At 41.5% G+C, this 26,808-nt stretch overlaps 1 protein-coding gene across 1 annotated transcript in view; it reads left to right on the top strand.

The window, feature by feature from the left end:
• Dync2h1 (dynein cytoplasmic 2 heavy chain 1) overlaps window positions 1–26,808 on the top strand; it is a 229,932-nt gene that overhangs the window by 192,204 nt on the left and 10,920 nt on the right. Inside the window, 5 exon segments of the mRNA XM_038323616.1 lie at window positions 1,401–1,610; window positions 7,978–8,067; window positions 19,135–19,244; window positions 20,220–20,301; window positions 23,496–23,612. Of these exon segments, the coding sequence (XP_038179544.1) occupies window positions 1,401–1,610; window positions 7,978–8,067; window positions 19,135–19,244; window positions 20,220–20,301; window positions 23,496–23,612 (609 nt within the window).

Genomic DNA, 26,808 nt, shown 5'->3' with positions numbered 1-26,808 from the left:
CCTACCCCACCCCCTGAGCTAGTGGAAGAGGGAGCGTGGGGGGAATTGGGACATAGACTTGGAGGAAAGCTATAGAGTTGGTCAGACCCTGTCCCCTCAGGTGAAACTATAATCTAAGGTGATGGTTGTCTTAGCAGATGCTCAAGGTCCCAGATAAGCTCTGACTGGATCTGACTGTTGTACGTCTGTGTAAGGCAGATGCTAGGAGCCAGCAAACATTCAGAAGAGTAGGTTCTCTTGGTGAGAAATACCATGCTGTGTGATGTCAGTATAAGGGAGACTTTTTTATACCAACACATTATTTGTGCATTGATGTGGGAGAGTCTTCTGTTTGTGTTGATTTCATTCGTTAATAAAGAAACTGCCTTGGCCCATTTAATAGGCCAGCCCTTAGGTGGGTGGAGTAGACAGAAGTAGGAAGAAGGAAGTGAGGTAGATGGCTCAGACAGTCGCCATGCCTCTCTTCTCTGGGGCAGATGCCATGGAGCCAGCCACCAGGTCAGACATGCTGAGTCCTTCCCGGTAAGTCACCACTTCATGGTGCTACACAGATTATTAGATATGGGTTAGTCAAGATGTGAGTAAGAGGCTGAAACTAATGGGCCAGGCAGTGTTTAAATGAATACAGTTTGTGTGTTGTTATTTCGGGTATAAAGCTAGCCGTGCCAGACCCGGGTGGGATGAAAAGCAGGCTTGCCCACAGCTCATCACTACAGTGCATACCTTATACACTTAAAAATGTGAGAAAGAGGAATCTCCTAACAAAAACGATGTGTATCAATTACCAGCTCAGCTTCTGGGCTCTCAGGAAACCCCCACTTTGGCCTACACGTTTGCCTTCTGTTTGCATTCTTCAGCAGTTCCAACTTAAATTATTAATTACCACATATTTATGTTGGCCAAGTACTCCTTACTCAAGTAATATAGCTTGATTTTCAACTAAATTAGAGGGGGCAAGCATGAAATGCTTTTGGTTTTGAATAATTATGTTTTCAGTAATTTGGTAAAAGCCAATACACTGGCATGAAAGGAATAGTTGCTGCAGGTGTAAAGGGCTAGCTTTGCAAGTGTGTTTGTCCCCAAGTCCGGACACAGTGGAATGGGACAGCGGGGCAGCCAATCACCCTGTGAGGCGGTACCTTGAGTTAGAGGATCCCCTTCTTCTGTGCCTTCCTCATGCACTGACCTTGTCCTTCAGTGACTGTTGTTTTGCTGGTGTTTCCACCCCACATATCCCTAAACATCAGCAACAGTCCAGAAATCCCTGTTTGCATACTCAGTTCACTCATCCGTAAAATGGACTGTTCAGAAGTAGGAACTCATGAGCAGTTTTTGACCTTGTACATACTTTGGTGTGTCATTGATGTTACTCTAATTGTGACATGACTTTGTTCTTTTAGAATTCAAACCTAATCCATCAGAAAGTATCACCTCCCAATGACCGACAAGGATCTCCAATATTATCGTTCATCATTCTTGAGCAGTTCAATGCCATCCGCTTAGTACAAAGTGTCCATCAGTCTCTTGCTGCCCTCAGCAAAGTCATCAGAGGAACTACTTTACTGAGTTCAGAAGTACAAAAACTGGCAAGTGCCTTATTAAACCAAAAGGTAAGACAATCCAAAGTCTGTCAATTGTTATTCTGTTACCTGTGTGACTTTCCTTTCATGAAATATATCTACCAGGAATCCTATAGTTAATAGTAGCAGAAAACTAAAATTTGACATAGAAGAAGCTATGTAGATAGAATGTATTGGTTGGAAAACTAACAGTGAGTCCAGTGGAAACATTAAATCTGCTTGATGCAAGTGTATATTAGCTTATGATCCCTTCTATGGCCATTTTTTTCATTGTATATGTAATGGAATCCACTTTTATTTCACTTTGGGACAAGTCTATACATGTTGGTAACCTACCACACCAAATCTTAAACCGTGTAAGTTCTAATCTGTTTCCCAGCAACTTAAGCAAAATCCCAGAATCTGCTTTGTTCCAAATCAGTTGGGTTGTGAGCATGCCTGTGTCCAAGTCCTTTGCAGGCAGATGGTGCTGCTCACATAGACTAACACTTCAGCCAAATGCCTGTGGAGGAGCTGAAGAAGAACAAGTGATAAGGTCAAATGGAGGACGATGCTAGTGAACATCAGGATATGTTCACCAGAAGAAGAGAAATCGCTGCTCTTCTTCGTAAATAACTGGACCATTTTAGAAAATAATAAAATACAGGTAGTTGAAATAAGTTGTACAGAAACTATATATATATACTTCATACAGGATATACAGAGAGGAGGGAGGGTGTCTTCAGTGGGCTGCCATGTCTATGGAGGGTCTGAAGTGCTTCTCATATATGGATGTCCATGTCTTTCTCTGGACTTGGGGATTTTCCTGCTATGATATCGTTAGATAGGTTTTTCTGTTCATTTGTTTTTTATCTCTTTCCTGTACTCCTAGAGTTCCCAAGAATTGTTGAAATAATTGATCTTTATTTCTGTCTAATGTAATAGTGTCTCAACCTTGTCTTCTGTTCCTGACATTCTTTCTGGGAAGCTGGCTAGATCTTGTCTCAGTAATTCTTTTCACAGTTTATTTGCTTTATTGAGCTTTTCACTCCCAAGATTCTATTCTTTTTATTTTCCTTCAAAAATCTCAATCTTTTTTTAAAATATCTCATTTAAGTTCCTAGCTTTCTAGACCAAATCTCAAATGGACCTCCTTCCCCCTTTCTCTGTGTGAACTCTTTTTGAGGTCACCATGTATTTGTAAACTTAAGCCTTTCCATTCCTCGTCTAGTGCCATTTGAATCCTTTCACTTTCTTTGGATCCAGGGATTGAGGAGCTATATGAGGTTTGGGAGGCTCCATCATGGCTTACACATATGTTTATTTATATGTACATTGTTTCTGTGTTGCAGTTAGCCTCTCTGTTGTGTTTGGTTTGTCCTTCTGTCTTATGTGAAGACCTTATCAGTAGGCAGCCTTCTCTGGCACTTGGAAGAGAGAAAACACACTGCAGAAATAATAAGAATTCAAAAACAGACCATATATGTAAGAACACCGAGGAAAGTCACTATCAACTCTAACCTTAGTGAGGGTAGAGGAGAGCAAGATGCTTAGAGGATAAGGTAGAGTAGGCATTACAGAGAAAGGGGTGGACAGAGGAAGAAAACAAGCATGGGAATTCAAAGACTTAAGAGTTAGTAGAGAAAGATAATCCAATAAAATAAGTAGAGATGGAGGCAGTACAATCAGGAAAAGCAAAGGACAGAAGAGTGCACATCACGGAGGAAAAGGGGTAGAAACGCTTCACTGATCTGTGCTGCTTTGGGGCGAGGAAGGAGGGTTTCCTTCATTTTCTCTTTGAACCCCATCCCGTTAGAGCAGGAAGAGCTGCTTGCAGGCTCATCCCTGGCCTGTTTTCCCTACTAGAATGCATGCTGTGTGCTGCGGGGCTGATCACTGCATGTTTTCTGGAACCAGGGCCTCCCTGGAAGTGTTCCACCTGAGGCTGCTGCTTGTCTGGAGATTACTCTGGCAGTGCTCAGGGCCTAAGACAAAGGACTTCTCACAAGTCCCTCTGGGGCTCTGAGTGTAGAAAGCCCAAACCCTCGAGGAGTCCTGCATGCCCTGGTCAGGTTGGACTCTGGCCAGCTCACCCATCTTGTGCGTAGCTTATCTCACTCTTCTCAGAGGCGGGGCTGCCGTTCTCATTTGGAAAAGCCATTTGCTTCCCTCAGATTGGGTTCTTCCCTTCCCACCAAGTAGACTTATATCCACAAATCTAAGTCCCACCAATTTCCCGAGCCTACACTGATTCTCGAAGTAGTCACGTGTTTAACCAGCTGATAAAGGGGCCTTTGGGACATTGAGAAGAAACAGTTCTTTCTCTTCTGCCCAGCTAAATGGTCTGACTATAAGACCTGGTTTTGTGGTTCTCTGCATGCTCTGCCTAGGACATGCTATGCAGCTTCTGGAATTTCTTCTGAAACTGCTTTTGAAGTGAGGCAAATGTTGTGCCTGTGCAGGTTGCTGGGACTGTCACTTCTCTTTCATTCAAAGTCTTTTGAGGAATCTCTCCAGATGATTTTGTCTAGTACCATGTTAGACTGCACTGTCTTTTACTATCTAGATTTCACATGATCTGTGTATTCTCTGCTTTTCCACTACAGGATCTTGGTATATCACCTCTCCCTGTAACCACACTTCTGATATCTGCTTTCAGATTCCTAGAGATGCACGAGAGTTCTGGATGCTGATAACCTGAACATCCACATCCAGACATGCGCCACACTCACATATGCACAACTTGACTGCTTCTTTTGCTTCTATTAGTCATTTTGGAGACAAATGACATAATCAACTGAAATAAAATCAGTAACTAAATTATTTTCTGGGATGGAAATCTCTCACTCTTCTTTTGGATAACTTTGAAGATAAAGGACCAAAGGCTGCTAAAGGCTTAATTATATGGAATCCTTCCCTTAATAACTATTTTATAAATGGGACTTAAATGTTTAGTTTTTATAATATTTCATTTTCCCTCAGCTCTTAATGTCTGCCGAGTGCTTCTTCATGGGCATAGCAACAGTCACAGCAAATGAACCAGATGCTAAATTCTTAACTGGGGCATAGGTGTCATATATAATGTTGAGTATTCTGTATTCGACTTTGAAAGGTCTTTTGATAAACTGGTTCACATAGAAGCAGGAAAACTCGAGTTTCACCTATGGAGAAGGCAGAAGCAGCGCACACATCTATAACTCCAGGACTAAGCGCAAGCAGAGACAGGTGGACTGCAGCTCACCAGTGGCCACTTCAGCCAGGGATAAGCTTCGTGTTCAGTAGAGACCAACTGAGGGGACACCCAGAGTCAACCGCTGACAGATTTGCACACACGCCACATACTCAGCTACAGCCTCAGTATGCACCACTACCTTTATATTCATTATTTATGTGAGAATGGATTTGAAAAAATCCTTTTGGAGAATCAAAACTTTGCTTTACTAAGCACACTTAAATTATATGTTGCAGATTTTTGGAGACAGCTTTGGGTTGTTTGAAATTCAAGTGAGAGTAGGCCAGTTTTGACCAAGACAAAACCATTGAGTTTTAATAAAATTCAAAAATGTACTATCTCATGCATTTCAAAGTAAAAGTTAATTTGTATTATATTTAAATGTTGCATTCTTTGATATTGCTTAATATTATTTAGAATATCAGTTGATATTTTCACCAATGTATGGGAGATGATTGCAACAGAAATTTTCCTGCCAAGGATTAGGATTTGTAAATTCACTTGACAGTTGCTAGTGATGCCTAAAGCTTTACTGCTTTTATTCTGTAAACTCCACAATGATGAATACACCACTAATACTGTAATACACATGTTACAACATATTTTGGATCATAACTTTAGAGACATAATAAAATCAAGAAGAACCTTACAAGTTTCCTTGTCTTAGGAATTAATAGATTGCATAGCTTTTTTAAAAAATCATTTTAATTGAGCTCTTTATAGAACCAGTTTTTCAGATTATCCTAACATACTTGATGAAACCACTAAATGCCTTTTGAATTGTTTAAAACTGGGACAAACAAACATGCAGAAACATCTGTGATCTGGGACTTTCTCAGATCGGGGGTGAGAGGTCAGGTGGGACAGCGGAGTTGGGCAGCACAGTGCTCGCAGCGTAGAATCTCACAGAGGAGCTCGCCTTTCCTTCTCACATTTCCCCAGTGAGCTTTATTGATAAATCGTTTGTACATATTGTGGGAGTACAGTGTAATGGCTGAACACAGAGGTACAATGTTTAGTGGCCAGGTCAGTGTAGTTAGTATCTGTCTCCATACACAACATATCTTTATGATATCAATAGGTTCTTTATACAAGTCTTTACAACCTATATGCAAGGATAGAGCAGAGTGGTAATTAGAGGGGGAACTGGGGGTTAGATTACAGGGACTGTTACACAATTTTATATCCAAGGAGTACAATCTAATATTCTAATGATGTGATATAGGATTCAGAAGGCTTAGGTTTATCAGAGATAGCATGCTCTATTTTATTTGTGTCCTCGTTTGACTTGGCCTTGTGGAATGAGTTTGATGGCTCCCCTTTCTTTGAACATTTTTCTGTAGTTTAAAGGAAGTTGTTATATGTGTGGCTTGTTTATGTTTGACAGCTCAGGCAACTCAGGCTGGCCTCCAGCACACTGTGACTCTCAAGTACTGGGATTATATGTGCATGGTTTGAAGCCCAGCATACTTTTGTGGGTTTTTTCTTTTTTTTTTTTCTCTTTTCTATTTTTAGGGCTTGGGATTGAACACAAAGCTTTCTCCATGCTAGCAAGCACTGTCTGTCCTATGGGGCTGTGTCCCCCACAGTGTTAATCCTCCTTGGAAGTTCTGCATAACTCAGCAGTGCAGCTGGCCTTTCCTTTACTGAGAGGTGTATTGTTATTATTATTATTATTATTATTATTATTATTATTATTATTGTTATTACTACTACTACTACCAATTCATCCTTGTTTCTGGTTTGTTAATGTTTTCTGTCATCATTTAACTTTGTGAGGTTTTATCATATTAATATCTGTGTGTGATCGCATGTCTTTATGGAGGTCAGAGGTCACTTGCAGAAGTAGATTCTTTGTTTCCAGTATGCAGGACTCAGGTCCTCAGGCTTTTAGCAAGTTTCACCACAGAAACATCTCACTAGTACCAGGTTTAGAAGCCCAAGGTTGGAGCCATTTTTTTCTAGGATTTTTTTTGTTTGTTGTCACATACTTGTGCACATTAACAGTCCTGAATGATTTTCGAATTTTTGTGAAATCAGTAGACTCCTTTATCTATCACTTTTGTGTCTTTTGTTGCTTAAACTAATAAGACATTTATTAGTTTGCTTTTCAAAATATTGGCTGTTTGTTTGTTGATCATTAATATTTTATTTTCTGTTTTACTAATTTCTACTGTGGTAGTTGTTATTTAATTTTTCCTCATTTTGGACTTGGTTTGTCTTCTCATTCCTTGACTTACATCTTCAGGTTGTTTATTTAAACTTATGTTTTGAACCCACATCAGTTTCAGTCCTGACTCTGGCACTTATCTCTAAGAATGGTTAGATGCCCCTAAAGTATGTGTTGTCTTTTAAGTTCCCTTTCTACTCTTAGGTTTGCTATTACATGTTTCTAGTTTTCTCTACATTATTGATGGTTGATGCAGGCTAGACTGTAGTGTTTTCTCACTTACATGGTCAGAGGTTGAATGGGCATAAAATTATTGTGCTGTTACTATACTTCATATAAAATTTGTTGATATTTTTTAAATATCTTGAAACTTCAGAAATTTAGCACAGAAGTATGTTATAGTGCATATGTCCTTCCTTATTGAGTACTTCTCAAGTACAGAGTGTGTTATAGTACATATGTCCTTACCGAGTACTTCTCAAGTACAGAGTGTGTTATAGTACATATGTCCTTACCGAGTACTTCTCCAGTACAGAGTGTGTTATAGTACATATGTCCTTACCGAGTACTTCTCAGGTACAGAGTGTGTTATAGTACATATGTCCTTACCGAGTACTTCTCAGGTACAGAGTGTGTATTAGTGAAGACTGACATGGTCTGCTATTAGAAAGGCAGTTTTTATAAAAGAGATGCTCTGTTATTCTTCTTGTTGGTTTTAATCTGGGGCATGTACTTGAGTTAGCGTCTCCTTGCTTGTCTACCCAGCACCTCTGTGGGTGGACCAAGACCCTTCTTATCTTTAGCAATTTTAAAATTTTACTTTGATTTTGTGCTGTACCAAATATCACTCCAAGAAAATGCTGTTGACTAGTTTCCTAGTGAGTAGTGGATATGAGCATTCCTTTAGAGTTTTTACATCTAATGAATCCCATCTTAGTTCAGACATTCCTAACTGTCGTGAAAGTCTATACACATTGTCGTCCCTGTAAGCTGATTTTCCCTCTTTTACTCTACAGTGTCCTCTCACATGGCAGAGCAAGTGGGAAGGCCCCGAGGATCCCCTCCAGTACCTGCGAGGTCTTGTAGCCCGTGCCCTTGCAATTCAGGTGAGAATGGATTCTCGAGTAGCTGAACGTGTGGCTCTGAGTACCATGTGTACACTTGCCTATGAAATAACCTAGTAGTGACAAAGGCAGGATTTTATATAAAACATCCACTCAGTTTTAAATTTTTAAATTTTAAAGCAGTGATTTAATTAATACAGTTTCTGTGTGGTTATTTTAGTAGTCTGGGTGGCCGGAAATGAACAAGCAGCCTCCTACAACAGCCTATAGTATCATTTTAATATGTAAAAGAGTTGCAGACAATTTCTACAGAATTTGACAAAGTTACACAGATGTAGTATGTCCAGCCTGTATAAAAATGATATTTGCTTGTGTTATAACAGACCTATTCCTTAACTAAGTATGTTAATGAGGAAGCAGCTTTATTATTCAATTATATATATATAGAATTCATAAAGAAGTAGAACTTTGATAAAATACTACGTTTCAATGCCATTTTCTCCTTTCTACCTTTTTTGGTTGTTTGTGGCATCTCATCTCCTATCTTGTGAGCGTTTGTCATAGAGTAAATGCTTCTAAACTATCTTATGACTAGCGCTCAGTACTGCAGTGCAGTTGATGGTGGGATCTGGGAGAGTAGAGCCTAAAAATGTGGCAGACTAAAGTCTCCTGGGATCACCAACTTTATTTGAGGGTTAAGAGGAGTCACATGAGTAAATCACCAGGGCAAGTTACATATCACAGAAACAAAACCAAACCAAAACCTCTTTCATAGAGGAATAAAAACAAATAATAGCCAGTTGTAATAATCTGAAGTGAAGTCACTCCTGTCTGCTACACCTGGAAGGGGCGGGACAGCACATCCCAAGAACAAGTGTTTGTGTCTAAATAATGTCACTAGACTCTTGTCTTCCTGGGTTTTCTCACAGGCACTCAGAATTCTCTTCACAGGACTCCATTCTTGGACCATGTTCTGACATTGCAGTATTTTAAAAATTTCCCATACTTTCTGGGAAAGCCATTTCTTTTATGGTGTAGTAAGAAACTATGCTTGCCCGTCTCCAGGATTCATTGTTGCCTAAGCCAGGAGTTGCCCTGTCTACTATTCTGGGGTTATATGCTTGTGTGATGTTTAAGAAATTGCCTAGCCCATTTGTCAGGCTATCTTGTTGGCTGTTCACGTCACCTATCTCTGTAACTATATTTATTGCATATCATTTAAAGAATTACAGACATGAAGGTTAATAGTTGTAGATGAAACTAGAGGTATGGGTCTTATCTGAAACTCACCCGTCAGCGGCTGTCACCATGGCATGAGTGGAGGAGAGTCATTGACCAGGGAGTTGTTACATGTGACTCTGCTCACTGCAGTTTTGTTCTGACCCCGTTTGTCTGTAAACATTTCTTTTTAAAAGCACTGGTGCCTAACTCTTTAGCTGCATGCTCATAAGTTAGTATAAGTATAGTTCAAATGTCAAAACAATTCTTCCGTTCTTATGAGGTTCTCTAACCAGTTATTACAGTTAAAAGAGGCTTCATTAGATGTCCTAGCTTTCTTTTTTTTTTTTTTTTTTTTTGATTTGTATTTCATTTTATTTTTTTTTCCTTTTTTTTTTTCATGGTTTATTGTAGTGAGGGGCTGCGGGCAGGCCTGCTTTTCATCCTGCCCGGCTCCCGGCCACCTGCTAGCTTATGCCCCGAAATAACAACACACAAATTGTTTTGAAACACTGCCTGGCCCATTATTTTCAGCCTCTTACTCACATCTTGACTAACCCATATCTAATAATCTTTGTAACACCACGAATGGTGTCTTACCGGGAAAGATTCAGCACATCTGACCTGGTGGCTGGCTTCATCACATCTGGCATCTCTCTGAGGAGAGGCACGGCAGTCTGACTAACTTAGGAGAGGCGTGGCATCTGACTGAGCCATCTACCTCACTTCCTTCTTCCTGTTCTGTCTACTCCACCCACCTAAGGGCCGGTCTATCAGATGGGCCAGGCAGTTTCTTTATTAATTATCCAATGAAATCATCAGATAGATAGAAGACACACCTACATCAGTTTATTTTTTTATATTTAAAAATTTCCATCTCCTCCCCTCCTTCTCTCCCTTCCCTCCCCTCCTCCTCCCCCTTTCCTCCCCTCCTTCTCCCCCTTCTCTCCCCTCCCCTCCACCCATACCTCCCCTCCCTCCCTCTCAAGGCCAAGGAGCCATCAGGGTTCCCCACTCTATGCTAAGACCAAGGTCCTCTCAACTCCCCCCAGGTCCAGGAAGGTGATCGACCAAGCTGAGAAGGCTCCCACAGAGCCCGTCCATGCAGAAGAATCAGAGCCCAGCGCCATTGTCCTTTGCTTCTCAGTCAGCCCCCACTGTTGGCCACATTCAGAGAGACGGGTTTGGTCGCATGATCCATCAGTCCCATTGCAACTGGAGTTGGTGATCTCCCATTAGTTCTGTCCCACTGTCTCCATGAGTGAACGCACCCCTCACGTTCCTGACTTTCTTTCTCATGTTCTCTCTCCTTCTGCTCCTCATCAGGACCTTGGGAGCTCAGTCCGGTGCTCCAATGTGGGGCTCAATCATTTTCTTCATCTATCGCCAGGTGGAGGTTCCCTCAAGGTCCTGACTTTCTTTCTCATGTTCTCTCTCCTTCTGTTCCTCATCAGGACCTTGGGAGCTCAGTCCGGTGCTCCAATGTGGGGCTCTTTCATTTTCTTCATCTATCACCAGGTGGAGGTTCTATGGTGATATGCAAGAAATTCATCAGTATGGCTATAGGAACTGGCCTTTTCAGGCTCCCTCTCCTCAGCTGACCAAGGAACTAACTGGGGGGCGTCTCCCTGGAAACCTGGGAACCCCTCTAGGGTCAAGTCTCTTGACAACCCTCAGGTGGCTCCCTAAATTAAGATATATGCTTCCCTGCTCCCATATCCACCCTTCCTGTATCCCAAGCATCCCATTCCTCCGAGCTCCCCCCATTCTCCCCTTCACGCTTTTCTCTCCCCATCTTCCCTTGGCCACGTCTCACCCAACCCTCAAGTTCCCAATTTTTGCCTGGCGATCGTGTCTACTTCCAATATCCAGGAGGATTACTATATCTTCTTTTGGGAGTTCACCTTCTTATTATCTTCTCAAGGATCCCAAATTATAGACTCGATTTCCTTTAATTATGGCTAGAAACTGATTATGAGTGAGTACATCCCATGTTCATCTTTTTGGGTCTGGGTTACCTCACTCAGAATCGTGTTTTCTATTTCCATCCATTTGCATGCAAAATTTAAGATGTCATTGTTTTTTACCGCTGAGTAGTATTCTAGCATGTATATATTCCACAGTTTCTTCATCCATTCTTCCACTGAAGGGCATCTAGGTTGTTTCCAGGATCTGGCTATTACAAATAATGCTGCTATGAACATAGATGAGCAAATGCTTTTGTAGTATGATTGGGCATCTCTTGGGTAGATTCCCAATAGTGGAATTGCTGGGTCCTGGGGTAGGTTGATCCCGAATTTCCTGAGAAACCGCCACACTGCTTTCCAAAGTGGTTGCACAAGTGTGCATTCCCACCAGCAATGGATGAGTGTACCCCTTACCCCACAACCTCTCCAGCAAAGGTTATTATTGGTGTTTTGGATTTTAGCCAATCTGACAGGTGTAAGATGATATCTCAAAGTTGTTTTGATTTGCATTTCCCTGATAGCTAGGGAGGTTGAGCATGACCTTAAGTGTCTTTTGGCCATTTGAACTTCTTCTGTTGAGAATTCTCTGTTCAGTTCAGCGCCCCATTTTTTAATTGGGTTAATTGGCATTTTACCGTCTAGTCTCTTGAGTTCCTTATATATTTTAGAGATCAGACCTTTGTCAGTTGCAGGGTTGGTGAAAATCTTTTCCCAGTCAGTAGGCTGCCTTTGTGTCTTAGTGACAATGTCCTTTGCTTTACAGAAGCTGCTCAGCTTCAGGAGGTCCCATTTATTCAATGTTGCCCTTAATGTCTGTGCAGCTGGGGTTATGCGTAGGAAACGGTTCCCTGTGCCCATTTGTTGTAGAGTACTTCCCACTTTCTCCTCTATCAAGCTCAATGTGTTCAGATTAATATCGAGGTCTTTAATCCATTTGGACTTGAGTTTTGTGCATGGTGATAGATATGGATCTACTTTCATTCTTCTACAGGTTGACATCCAGTTATGCCAGCACCATTTGTTAAAGATGCCCTCTTTCTTCCATTGTGTACTTTTGGCTCCTTTATCAAAAATCAGGTGTTCGTAGGTTTGTGGTTTAAGATCCGGGTCTTCTATACGATTCCATTGGTAAACTTCTCTGTTTTTATGCCAATACCAAGCTGTTTTCAATACTGTAGCTCTGTAATAGAGTTTGAAGTCAGGGATGGTAATGCCTCCAGAAGTACCTTTATTGTATAAGATTTTTTTGGCTATCCTGGGTTTCTTGTTTTTCCATATAAAGTTGGTTATTGTCCTCTCAATCTCTGTGAAGAATTTTAATGGGACCTTGACTGGGATTGCATTGAATCTATGGATTGCTTTTGGTACAATTGCCATTTTTACTATGTTGATCCTCCCAATCCACGAGCAGGGGAGATCCTTCCATTTTCTGGTATCCTGTTCAATTTCTTTCTTCAAAGACTTAAAGTTCTTGTCAAATAAATCCTTCACTTCCTTGGTTAGAGATACTCCCAGATACCTTATGCTATTTGTGGCTATTGTGAAAGATGATACTTCTCTGATTTCCCTCTCTGCTTCCTTATCCTTTGTGTATAGGAGGGCGACTGATTTTTTGGAGTTGATATTGTAACCTGCCACGTTACTGAAGGAGTTTATCAGCTGTAGGAGTTCTTTGGTAGAGTTTTTGGGGTCGCTTATGTACACTATCATATCATCTGCAAATAATGAAAGTTTAACTTCTTCCTTTCCAAATCGAATCCCCTTGATTCCCTTATGTTGTCTTATTGCTATTGCTAGAACTTCAAGCACTATATTGAAGAGATAAGGAGAGAGTGGACAGCCTTGTCGTGTTCCTGAATTTAGTGGGATAGCCTTGAGTTTCTCTCCGTTTAATTTGATGTTAGCTGTCGGCTTGCTGTAAATAGCTTTTATTATATTTAGGAATGACCCTTGTATCCCTAATCTCTCCAAGACCTTTATCATAAAGGGGTGCTGAATTTTGTCAAATGCTTTTTCAGCATCTAATGAGATGACCATATGGTTTTTTTCCTTCAGTTTATTTATATGATGGATTACATTGATAGATTTTCGTATGTTGAATCAGCCCTGCGTCTCTGGGATGAAGCCTACTTGATCGTAATGGATAATTTTTCTAATGTGTTCTTGGATTCTGTTTGCCAGTATTTTATTGAGAATTTTTGCGTCAATGTTCAAGAGTGAGATTGGCCTGTAATTCTCTTTCTTGGTTGAGTCTTTGTGTGGTTTAGGTATCAGGGTAACTGTAGCTTCATAGAAGGAATTTTGCAGTGACTCTTGTGTTTCTATATTATGAAATACCTTAAGGGGTATAGGTATTAGGTCTTCTTGGAAGTTCTGGTAGAATTCTGCATTGAAACCATCTGGTCCTGGGCTCTTTTTGGTAGGGAGGTTTCTGATAACAGTTTCTAATTCTTCGCGACTAACAGGACGATTTAGAGCATTTACCTGGTCCTGGTTTAACTTTGGTATATGGTATTTATCTAAAAAACTGTCCATTTCTTTTACATTTTCCGTTTTTGTGGCATACAGACTTCTGTAGTAAGATCTAATGATTCTCTGAATTTCCTCTGTGTCTGTGGTTATGTCCCCCTTTTCATTTCTGATCTTATTAATTTGTGTGTTCTCCCTCTGCCGTTTGATTAGTTTGGCTAAGGGTTTGTCAATCTTGTTGATTTTCTCCAAGAACCAGCTTCTTGTTTCATTGATTCTTTGGATTGTTTTCTGTGTTTGTATTTTGTTGATTTCTGCCCTCAGTTTGATTATTTCCAGTCTTCTACTTCTCCTAGGTGAGTCTGCTTCTTTTTTTTCCAGAGATTTCAGGTGTGCTGTTAAGTCACCAATGAGTGCTTTCTCCGTTTTCTTTAAGTGGGCACTTAGTGCTATGAACTTTCCTCTTAGCACTGCTTTCATTGTGTCCCATAGGTTTGAGTATGTTGTGTCTTTGTTTTCACTAAATTCAAGAAAGACTTTAATTTCTTTCTTTATTTCTTCCTTGACCCAGGTGTGGTTCAGTAGTTGACTGTTCAGTTTCCATGAGTATGTGGGCTTTCTGGGGGTAGCATTGTTGTTGAATTCTAATTTTAATTCATGGTGATCCGATAAGACACAGGTGGTTACTAATATTTTTTTGTAACTGTGGAAGTTTGCTTTGTTACCAAGTATATGGTCAATTTTCGAAAAGGTTCCATGAGCCGCAGAGAAGAAGGTATATTCTTTCCTATTTGGGTGGAATGTTCTATAGATGTCTGTTAAGTCCATTTGGTTCATTACCTCCATTAAGTCTTTCAATTCTCTGTTAGGTTTCTGTCTGATTGTCCTGTCCATTGGATGAGAGAGGAGTGTTGAAGTCTCCAACTATTAGTGTGTGTGGTTTGATGGCTGCCTTGATTTCTAGAAGTGTTTCTTTTACATAAGTGGGAGCTTTTATATTAGGGGCATAGATATTCAGGATTGAGACTTCATTCTGATGGATTTTTCCTGTTATGAGTATAAAGTGTCCCTTTCCATCTCTTCTGATTGATTTTAGTTTGAAGTCAACTTTGTCGGAAATTAGTATGGCCACACCGGCTTGTTTCTTAGGGCCATTTGCTTGATAAACCTTTTCCCAACCCTTTACTCTGAGTAGGTGTCTGTCTTTGTGGTTGAGGTGTGTTTCTTGTAAACAGCAAAATGTTGGATCCTGTTTTCGTATCCAGTCTCTTAGCCTGTGCTTTTTTTTTTCCTCATTTTTTTATTAAAGATTTCCATCTACATCCCTCCTCCTCCCCCTTCCCTCCCCTCCCTTCCACCCATACCCCCACTCCACCCCTCTCCAAGACAAAGAGCCATCAGGGTTCCCTTCACCATGCTAAGTCCAAGGTCCTCCCAGCTCCCCCCAAGTCCAGGAAGGTGAGCAACCAAACTGACAAGGCTCACAGTGAGCCCGTCCATGCTGTAGAGTTCTCGCTCATTGCTGTTGTCCTTGGTTTCTCAGTCCTCCTCCACCATTGGCCACATTCAGAGAGTCTGGTTTGGTCCCCTGTTCCATCAGTCCCATTCCAACTGGACTTGGCGGTCTCCCGTTAGATCTGTCCCACCGTCTCAATGGGCAAACGCACTCCTCACGGTCCTGACTTATAGGTGAATTGAGTCCATTGATATTAAGTGATATTAATGACCTGTGGTTGTTAACTTCAGTCATTTTTTGTAGTAGAGTTTGTGTGTTTCCCTTCTTCAAGTTGTGCTGCTGAAGGGTCGCTAGATGCCTGAGTTATTGTGGGCGTTGTTGGACTCCTTGGTTTGTGATTTTCCTTCTATTACTTTCTGCAAGGCTGGATTTGTGGCTACGTATTGTTTAAATCTGTTTTGTCCTGGAATATCTTGTTTTCTCCATCAATGGTGAATGCAAGCTTTGCTGGGTATAGTAGTCTAGGCTTGCATCCATGTTCCCTTAGTGTCTATAGCACATCTATCCAAGCTCTTCTGGCTTTCATAGTTTCCATTGAGAAATCAGGTGTAATTCTGATAGGTTTCCCTTTATATGGTACTTGACCTTTTTCCTTTGCAGCTCTTAATATCTGTTCTTTATTCTGTATGTTTTGTGTTTTGATTATTATATGGCGTGGGGATGCTTTCTTTTGATCCAGTCTATTTGGTGTTCTGTATGCTTCTTGTTCCTTCATAGGAATATCCTTCTTTAGGTTGGGGAAGTTTTCTTCTATAATTTTATTGAATATATTTTCTGGGCCTTTGAGTTGTAATTCTTCTCCTTCTTCTAGCCCAATTATTCTTAGGTTTGGTCTTTTCATGGTGTCCCAGATTTCCTGAATGTTTTGTGTTAAGAATTTGTTAGATTTGTTTAGTTCTTTAATCTGTGAATTTATTTCCTCTATAGTATCTTCAGAGTCCGAGATTCTTTCTTCCATCTCTTGTATTCGGTTGGAAATACTTGTCTGTGAAGTTTCTGTTCGTTTACTCAGAGTTTCCATTTCCAGTCGTCCCTCAGATTGTGTTTTCTTCAATACCTCCATTTCATTTATCAGGTCTTGTACTGTTTCCCTTACCTGTTTGATTGCTTTTTCTTGTTTTTCTTGTTTTTATTTCGTCTACCTTTTTGTTTGTCATCTCCATTTCTTTTTTTTTTTTTTTTTTTTTTTTTTTTTTTGGTTTTTCGAGACAGGGTTTCCCTGTAGTTTCTAGAGCCTGTCCTGGAGCTAGCTCTTGTAGACCATGCTGGCCTCGAACTCAGAGATCCGCCTGCCTCTGCCTCCCGAGTGCAGTGCGCCACCACCGCCAGGCCCATCTCCATTTCTTTATGGCAGTTTTTTACCTCCTGTTTAAGGTCCTCTATTATTTTCATAAAGTACTGTTTAAGGTCGGTTTCTTCTATATCTTCTGGGGTAGGGTGTTCAATTCTTGTTGTTTCGGGATGTCTGGATTGTGGTGATGTCATGTTGCCTTTCATGTTGTTGGAGGAGCTCCTGCATTGGCGCCTGCCCATCTCTTCCTTCAAAAGGAGCCGGGAGGTGGTTGGTGTCCTAGACCAATCTTTGCTGTGACTGAAACTGGTTGGATCTCCTCAGTGCCAGAGGAGGACCTATTCCTTGCGTCACAATCTGAAGAAGCCTGCACTCCCTTACAGGAATCCTCAGACCTGCCTGGAGGCCAGAGTCTGACCCCTTTGGGTGGATGGCCTTAGGACAGGAGCAGGACACCTGAGAACACTAGGGAAGGCTTGGGTGAGACAGGGTCTTGAGAAACAGAGACAAGCCTGCAGAGGGAGCTGGGGGAAGGGGGTCTGTGCTCTCTTCCAGGGCAGGTTGCCCCAGGGTCCGCATTCACTCACCAGTTCAGATGGAATGTCAGGGCACAGTTTCAGGGATTCCAGGCAGCCCAGGGATGCTGCCTGGACAAAAGGGCCAAGGTGGGGGCAGGGCGGGATGGAATATCACACAGCGAATCTGGCAGCACAATCTGAAGGAGCCCGCACCCCTCTGCAGGATTCCTCAGGCCTGCCTGGAGGCCAGAGTCTGACCCCTTTGGGTGGATGGCCTTAGGACAGGAGCAGGACACCTGAGAACACTAGGGAAGGCTTGGGTGAGACAGGGTCTTGAGAAACAGAGACAAGCCTGCAGAGGGAGCTGGGGGAAGGGGGTCTGTGCTCTCTTCCAGGGCAGGTTGCCCCAGGGTCCGCATTCACTCACCAGTTCAGATGGAATGTCAGGGCACAGTTTCAGGGATTCCAGGCAGCCCAGGGATGCTGCCTGGACAAAAGGGCCAAGGTGGGGGCAGGGCGGGATGGAATATCACACACCAAACCTGGCAGCACAATCTGAAGGAGCCCGCACCCCTCTGCAGGAATCCTCAGGCCTGCCTGGAGGCCAGAGTCTGACCCCTTTGGGTGGATGGCCTTAGGACAGGAGCAGGAGATGTCCTAGCTTTCAAACAGCATTTTAATTAATCTAGCTGTAATCTTAGTAGACTAACACATTTTTATTTTTTCCCATGGACTAATAACATTTTTACCAAAGAAACTTTGCTTTCTTGACTAATTATCTTCATCTAAACTTTAATGAAGTAAAAATCTGATTATCAGCTATTGTCTAATTCTTAATTAGTTTGAGCATATATAAATTCACTTCTGGCAAGAACCCTCTAGGGTGTTAGGATTCAAAATTGATTTTAAAGAATTAATAGTATAATTGTAAATATTTATATTAAATGATTTATTTAAAAGAGTAATATTTAGCTAATAATAAAAGACAAATTAGATAAATTAAAAACAGCATTATTATAAAGCATAATATCTAGAGGGAGATTTGCAATTGTTTATAAAAATCTCTTTAAATCTTTTGTTAAAAAATCAACACATGTCCAATACAAGGATATAGAGATATCTTTGTCACAGGACTTGGTCTGTCAAGTACATTGGGACAACTATGCATACATGGAGACTGAAGTGTCTGTTTGTTATAATAATCATCATCATCATCGTTATCTCATCCTGGCTGAGCTAGGAAGGCATGATGTGGCCTGTTCTAGAACACAGAGCTCATTGCTTTCTGCTAATGTAGCACTAATGGTTTCTTCGACTATTTATAAGTCATGTAAAACAAATTACCGAGTAAGTGGCCATCTTTGACTGGTCAGTGGCTGACATTCCTGTGTCCCACCTCTGTGCACCAGCTGAAGTGGTAGACTGCTTCAGAGAGCAACAGGAAGCCACTTGTTAGTATCAGGACCTGCTAGAAATCTTAGCAGAAACCAGTCACTCAGCTGCCTGGTTATGTCTTTGACCTTATTGTACCTTAAAGCAAGGGTCTACCTTGCAGCATGGTGGTACGCACAGTTGGCTAATGTTAGCCTGCACTTGCTGTTACTCAGAACTGCTGTTGTATTTGTTCTAAGTGGCAGCTTTTGAATCTTATCCAGCATACTATGTTGACACGTATGACTCCAGGCGGAACCGACCTGATGTAGCAGGTATGACGAGACTCCATTATAACTTGTTGACAGAGACTCATTTCTTCTCAGCCATTGGCCTGTGTGTTGCTGAGAAGGGAGGGGCTCAGAACTCTGGATTTGCAACTGTGTATCCATGTACACTGAGCATGCTTCACTGCTTGCTGGTGAGGGCCCAGCCCAACTACTATACATAACACAAAATATCCCATCTTTAGTTTCATTGTGAACAGGTTTTTACAATAAAGAGCTTGCACCCGGAGACTTACTTATGATGGATAGAGATAGCAGTTATTCCATCAGGCTTTTGCAAAGCAGAGTGAGAGTCTCAATTTTTTCGAGACCCTATTTCAGAGCAATTGGAAAATGATTATGTAACATTCTCGTTGAAAATGGCTTATGTATAACTATATGTTTATGTATTTATTTCCCCTTCTTTCTCTAGAATTGGGTCGATAAAGCTGAAAAGCAAGTTCTGCTTTCTGATACCCTCGACCTGTCTGAACTTTTCCATCCAGACACATTCCTTAACGCACTTCGCCAGGAAACTGCGAGGTAGTCAGAGTGAATCCCTTATTTCCCTGGGGTAGTTATGTTTTACCTGTTCACCTCTAGTGTCCTGATTGGCAAGAATAAATTCATTCTTGAAACTTATGTAAGGTTTTTATTATTTTTCCTAATAGCTTGTCTTTAATAATAGTCAGCTTTTAATTTCAATATCATTGCTTTATTAGAATTAGAAATTTTTAAAATTCCTAACTTTGGTCATTTTTTTTAAATTCAGACTTGCACTGTCCATAATAGTAGCCAATGGTCTATTTAAACATAAACTGTTGAGTAAGGGGTTTACTTTCTTGGGCATATTAGCTAAACTCACAAGTGGCTAGTGGTTACCTCCTTTGACTGCATGAAAACATGATTTTGCAGGATCCCTTAGGAGGCTGCTCTGGCTGCTTTTATGGTGAACAGAGCTGATGGTTAAGGTCAAGTTTGTCTTGGTGCCAGTGTCAGCTCACGGTGTATATCTAGATCTTGTTAGTAATAAGATAGAGTGTAAGGAAAGAAGATTGCTAGAATATTCTGAGGAAGACGTAGAAGTTCAGTTCTGGGGACTGGTATTTATTTTTACTCAGGATATTTTGTTCATTTAATAAAAACTTAATATATTTTGTGTATTAAGAGTTGAGGACCATGATAAAAATGGAGAATGTAAAAAAAAAATTCAAAGGTCTTCCACCTAAAAACTTATAATCTCAAAGGAATATTGACGTTTAAGCAATTATTAAAATTGTAGGTATTATACTTGATTTTGTGGCTCTTTTTTTATTTGGGTGTAAAAAAGCCATTGAAATTAGCTACATTGTTACTTTATTTCCTAAGGACACTGAGGTGTGTTTGGGGTTTGGTGCTGGGGATTGAACACCCTGCCTCCAGCCTTACGCTTGCTCTGCACATGACCCATTCCTAGCCCTGTGCGTGCACACTGAAGAGTCAGGGCTCGTGACATTTGAATCTGCTCTGCTTTTACAGGGCAATGGGCTGCTCTGTGGATAGTCTTAAATTTGTAGCATCCTGGAAAGGCCGACTTCAAGAAGCAAAGCTGCAGATTAAGGTACTGATTTGGGATGTTTAACTTTATTTATTTATTTATTTATTTATTTATTTATTTATTTATTTTTTTTGGTTTTTTCGAGACAGGGTTTCTCTGCAGCTTTAGAGCCTGTCCTGGAACTAGCTCTTGTAGACCAGGCTGGTCTCGAACTCACAGAGATCCGCCTGCCTCTGCCTCCCGAGTGCTGGGATTAAAGGCGTGCGCCACCACCGCCCGGCGATGTTTAACTTTAAAATGCATCACTGAGCTAAAAGGAGCACCTGTGCTTATGATGTAAGATCAGCAGAGTTCAGCCATAGATTACAGTCTAATTATGTAAGATTTAACATGAAAGACCTTACAATAAGATGTATGTGATGTAGTATAAAACTTTAATTATACTATATTTTAAAAAAAAACAAGCTCCAGTTTGTGCTATTTAAAAGTGTACTTCTCAGTCATAACCACACGGAGATAATGAGAATACTCGAGTGAGCAGAGAGCGCCAGCTAGGTCAGAGGTCAGCCCCATGGGAAGCAGCTCCCGTTGGCTGTGCCCGAAATCGCTGCAGTCCTCCTCCGTGCAGCGTCTCATGCTCCTGTAGCTGAGACTTTCTTTACCACGTGGTCTCTGTATAGCATTCCTAGGGAGAAAACCTTTAAAAGACAGACGAAAGCAGGTAACAAGCTGAGCCTAAGGTCGTGTTAGAGAAGAAATCTATTCATAATGCAAACAGCTTTAGGACCGCTGTTTATTAAGCTGTGGCAGCTGACACAGCATGCTGTTGCTGTAAGGAAAGGCAGACGGATGGAATATAGTGATAATATCCCATACCCGAAACGAAGAGAAACACAGTACACAACATTGTCACCTACAAACTTCATCCCAAGAACTGCTTAATCAAGTAGGAGAATATTAAAAATATATATTTTAAGTAACCTTATGATTTGGTGCTAGACTGCATCCTTGGCCACAGATTGGATATGATGATAAAATTAATAAGTGGATTCTGAAAGCATAAAAGGTGATGTCTAAAAATAAAATTACAGGAAAATATATTTAGGATTTCCAAAGAAAAATAATAAAAGCTTTAAAGGAACAGTTAGGAAGGTCTTGAAACTCATCAGCAGAAGTAGACGAAAGAGCAGACTAGAAAACCTTTAAAATCAATGCTGAAATAGTTTGTGCGTACAGCACATTGCCTTTCTGTATGCAGGTGAGAAACAAAATAAATAAATTATACAATAGCTAATTGCATCCATAAACAGTAAAACTGTTCCCTAAGTGTGTACAGACATGTAAGTCACACTTGGGGGCTGCCTAATGGGCTCAATAAAATGTTTTAACTTCTCTTGTTTCCTTCATACATGAATGAGATAATAGAATGGATTCAGTTATCTAGAAAGCATTGTAAAGTCCTCTGATCAGAATTATCCATAGAAGTTCTGCTTACTTTGTCTCACGTCAGTGGCATGTTATAATTTACATTCCCAGATGAGTGACATTGGCTAAAACTTGCTGAACATGTCCTGTGTATCAGGCAGTTTCACACATCCATGCAAGGTTGGCACCCAAGGGTCTGTCATCATTCCTACCTTCCTTTGGTAGCACATTTGTGTGGCCATTTTTCAGGCAAAAAAAAACCCCAGATTTGTTACTGCCTCTTCCTTGTGTTTTTCCTGGGGTTATAGAAATTCTGCTTTGATACTTCAGGAGTGAGTCTCTGTCCTATGGAGGCTGGCTCATTGTCCCAGCACAAGTGTGACTGGAAGTTGGGCCATTTGTCTGCAGAACTGTCACGTGACCCATAGCAGTTCCTCAGCCATAGGGTCATGTTTGGGTCTAAGTATTGAACTCTGGATGCAGCTGGTCCAAAGGGAGATTTTATTGGTGGCCCTCTACTCCTTGGTATCCAAGGGGAGATTTTATTGGTGGCCCTCTATTCCTTGGTATCTAAGGGAAGATTTTATTGGTGGCCCTCTACTCCTTGGTATCCAAGGGGAGATTTTATTGGTGGCCCTCTACTCCTTGGTATCCAAGGGGAGATTTTTTTTTTTTTTTTTTTTGGTTTTTCGAGACAGGGTTTCTCTGTAGCTTTAGAGCCTGTCCTGGAGCTAGCTCTTGTAGATTTTATTGGTGGCCCTCTATTTCTTGGTATCCAAGGGGAGATTTTATTGTTGGCCCTCTACCCCTTGGTATCCAAGAGCTTTCACAGCAGTCATTTCAGGTCGCTATTCTTCGTACATTTTAAAGAAGAGAAAATAAAACACGGGCAAAAACACCTAAATAAACATTTTCCAAAAGAAGTTGTACAAGTAGCCATCAATTGAAAGGGTGACCTCCATCTTCAGTTATAGAGGAGGAGAAGACCTCAAGCACAAGACACGCCACCTCATACCGTTAGGATGGCCTAGCAGTTAATGACTCCCAGTGTGACAGGTGCCCACTGCTGCCACCGGTGTCCACCATGCAGGAGAGCGTCCCACCACATGTGCTAGCCTGTGTCTTCTACTTTTGCACTATTGTAAAAGAGTTTGAAGTTCAGTCCTCTCAAGTGAGGCTACTGGTCAGTTGTTAAAACTTGAAACCACTGTGTAAGTTGTGGTGGCATCATGAATACGTCGTGAGAAAGCAAACTGCTGATGGCTGTGGACGTAAGCTACTGCTCAGCCTGCTGCCGTCGGCTCAGCAGTTAGCACTGGAGAAAGGAGAAGATGGTCTCCAAGCAACTGTAGCTAATGTTACTCCAAGAGCCACGTTTGTACTTCAGATGTCTTCAGTTTACACTAAAGCTACCTTATATTGTCTAAAACTTTCTCCTTTACTCTCTCAACTCCACACAGCAGGGCAAATAAAAAGTCATGTAGGGACCACCTGTTCATTTTCTTGTTAGGCTTCTCTCCCCTACTTCCTGGAAGAGACTTGATTTGACTTATGTCTTTATATTTCTATTAACATAATGCCAGGACACCTGCAGTTATGTAGTCTATGACATTTGTAAGTCTTTTCTAGAATATTAGCTAAAAAGTAAGAACTTTGTCTAAAGAGAGTTCACAGTGAACACTGATTCAGATTTCCTGTGTTCTCCAAATAAAAGGCCCCAATCTGTTTTCACAGCATTTGGGATACTGGGCCTTTGATCTTACGATCCAACTGTATATGCCTGGCACTTCAGAATTTAATGTTCTGTAATACTTTTTATTTGTCTGTGGCAGATCAGTGGTTTGTTACTGGAAGGATGCAGCTTTGACGGCAATCACCTTTCAGAAAACCAGCACGATTCTCCCAGTGTGTCGACAGTTCTTCCTTGCTTTATGGGCTGGACTCCACAGGTGAGCATCTGGATAGACAGTTTCTAATATCATCCATTTGTTCTTGGATTTTACTTTTCCATAAGATAGTCATAGCTTGTGTTTTTGATTTGCTTTCCCATTTTACCTGTACTTAACAAATTTGTAGTTAATACATTTTGAAGAGGTAAAGATTTCTAAACCATTTTGTTTTGGAAACAGTTTTCTAAGAAGTGTGTGTGATTAGAGAAAACTCCTGAGCTTCAGAACAGGCTCACAGTGTGGCATGAGTCCCCTCTGCAGGCCTCTTAAGAATAGGGTCACAGTGTGGCGTGAGTCTCCCTCTGTCTGGCCTTTTAAGAATAGGGTCACAGTGTGGCATGAGTCCCCCTCCTCTGCAGGCCTCTTAAGAATAGGCTCACAGTGTGGCATGAGTCTCCTCTGCAGGCCTCTTAAGAATAGGGTCACAGTGTGGCATGAGTCTCCTCTGCAGGCCTCTTAAGAATAGGGTCACAGTGTGGCATGAGTCCCCCTCCTCTGCAGGCCTCTTAAGAATAGGGTCACAGTGTGGCATGAGTCTCCTCTGCAGGCCTCTTAAGAATAGGGTCACAGTGTGGCATGAGTCTCCTCTGCAGGCCTCTTAAGAACAGGGTCACAGTGTGGCATGAGTCTCCTCTGCAGGCCTCTTAAGAATAGGGTCACAGTGTGGCATGAGTCTCCTCTGCAGGCCTCTTAAGAATGGGGTCACAGTGTGGCATGAGTCCCCCTCCTCTGCAGGCCTCTTAAGAATAGAGTCACAGTGTGGCATGAGTCCCCCTCCTCTGCAGGCCTCTTAGACCAAGGCATGGTTTCATGGTTACATGGTTCCAGGTAAGTTATGTGAGCCACACAGGTCAAGGCCTTCCCGCTGTCCAGCACTGTAAGTAGCCAGGTGAGGCAGTTGGAATATGGATGGTAGCTGCTGCTTTTGTGGGATATTTGAACACATTGTGAAACTTGGATCATGGGATGGAGCCATAGAGAGGGCAGAGGAGTCAGGAATACTGATAGAGAGGTGCACAGGAAGGAGTAGGGAGGGACTTGGAGATTCATGGTCCTTTTAGCTTGGGATGAGTGGAAAGACTCTTGCTGGGTCAACCAAAAAGGAAGGTCAGCTGGTTGCTTCTTGGCTTCTCTGATCTAGCAGGTTTTCACCCCAATATCTGACTCTCGAGTCTTTATTGGTAAATTGAACAACTTAGATAAAAACAATAGACTGCCAGTTGGTGGTGGTGCTGGGGGAGGCTCAGGAGATATGTGGCCTTGGTGGAGGAAGCAGTCAGTGGGGGTGGGCTGGAGGTTTAAAGCAATTTGTCAGCCTCAGTTTGTATTCCCTCTTCCTACGATAGTTCTAAAAGTTAACTTCTCGGCTTCCATGTCTTACAGTCACCATGTCTCCATTCTGCCACCATGGGCTTTTATTGTGGAACCATCAGCCCAAATACACCCTTCTATAAATTTCCTGGGTCATAGTGCTTTGTCCCAGCAACTGGAAAGTAACCCCTACACTGTCCTGGGTCAGGTGATAATGTATCTTGGAGGCCTGGCCTCACACCATGACATCATGCTCCTGGTAACCAGATAATTTTTTTCTTTTTTTTCTTTTTTTTTTTTTTAGTGATTGAGCGTTTTATTCTTCAGTGGTGAAACTTAGCTACATACATGTGTCTTTGAAATAGGATGTGGTTTTGGATGAGGCATGTCTGAAGCCTAAGACTGAAAATGTATGCATAAATAGACTGTAATTCTCCATCCAGTGAACTGCCAAACTCTGTTCACTGCAGGAAAGATGTGTTTTCTCATTAGGAAATGCCACAGTGAAGTTTTCAGTTCTACTTTTTATCAAGTTCAAAAGCATCTGGGTGTTTGAACATAAAATTTGAAACTGTAACAGTAATTAGCCACCACTGTTCAGAGAGCCAAAAGAGCAAGCTATCTGTGAGGCTTCCCACACAGATATTTATTATGGATATTATATTTCCCCAGTGTCAGGATGATTTTCAGAGAAAGAATTGAGATCAGAAGAATATTTGTCTGTTTTCAGAAATTTGTATCAAAAGGTGGTAATTGTGTGTTCCATGGTTTTTTGATCTTCGGTTGTGAATGTTCAAAGTTGCATGCACTTTGCCAAGGGTTTTAGTTATACCGTATAAAGTTGTGTATGAGCCTGATGAATTCTTGTCGAGTTCTTCTCTGGGAAGCAAATCTGAAATCCATGTAATGATCATGAAGACTCAGTGAAGGAGCAACTCCTGCAGCCAGATCAAAACATGGAGAGTAATGGCTTGAAGGAAGGGAGGGCAGTCACCTGACCTCAGCACTGCCAGTCCCAGTCAGGACTGCCACATCAGTGGCAGGGAAAAAACCAGCCTGTAGACTGCATCCAACCATGAACTGATACTTTTCAAATATCCTAGTTCATGCACTATTCAATGTATTGTTATACTGTAACAATCACCATTGAAATAAGAGCCAGAAATCATTTGGAGAACTTGCACATGTCAGGAAAGGTCAATGGACCTGGTATCCGTCCTGTAAAGAGCTCAAAGTAGTGGTGGTTTCTTGAGTAGTGTAAGCTGCCCCCAGGCTTCTGTGTGCTCCATGACATGTGCTGGAAGGACTTCCTGGGTCTGCCAACTTTTCCCCTCTTGTCATAGATGTTCATTCCATGAAGAATATCAGATGTACTGTTAAGAGTTTCTGCACACAAAGTTTTAGAGACTAACACAATTCAAGTTCCAGCTCCAAAAATTAGAATTTAGACACAGTGACCTCACTGAACCAATTGCCCGTTTATTAATGGAAGGTGGTATACTGTGGGGCGGTGTGGAAGCTTAGATACAGTCCCATGCTTATGCGGTTCCCAGAGCTGTGCCTCGCATTGTTTAGTCAGTGAGGCTTCGACACACTCCTGTTTATCTGAAATCAAATGCCCACAGTATGCCTCACATATGGTTAGTCAGATTGAACAATAATTTCTTACTCCACATAGTTGCTAATGCATATAGTCTTTGACTGCTCTCTGTATTTAGAGATTCTAGAGATGCAGACCACTAGGGCTACAAAGAGAACAACTTCAGCTCTACCATGAATGGACAAGAAGGAAAAGTAGGTCATGTTACAGAGATGGGGGCACTTACCCATCTCTTAGGCATGGTGCAGAAGAATAAGACAGTCTAGGATGCTCGCCAACTTCTTC

The sequence above is a fragment of the Arvicola amphibius genome, chromosome 3, assembly GCF_903992535.2.
Source record: "Arvicola amphibius chromosome 3, mArvAmp1.2, whole genome shotgun sequence".
Lineage (NCBI taxonomy): Eukaryota > Metazoa > Chordata > Mammalia > Rodentia > Cricetidae > Arvicola > Arvicola amphibius.
This window is presented reverse-complemented; position numbering and strand designations above follow the sequence as displayed.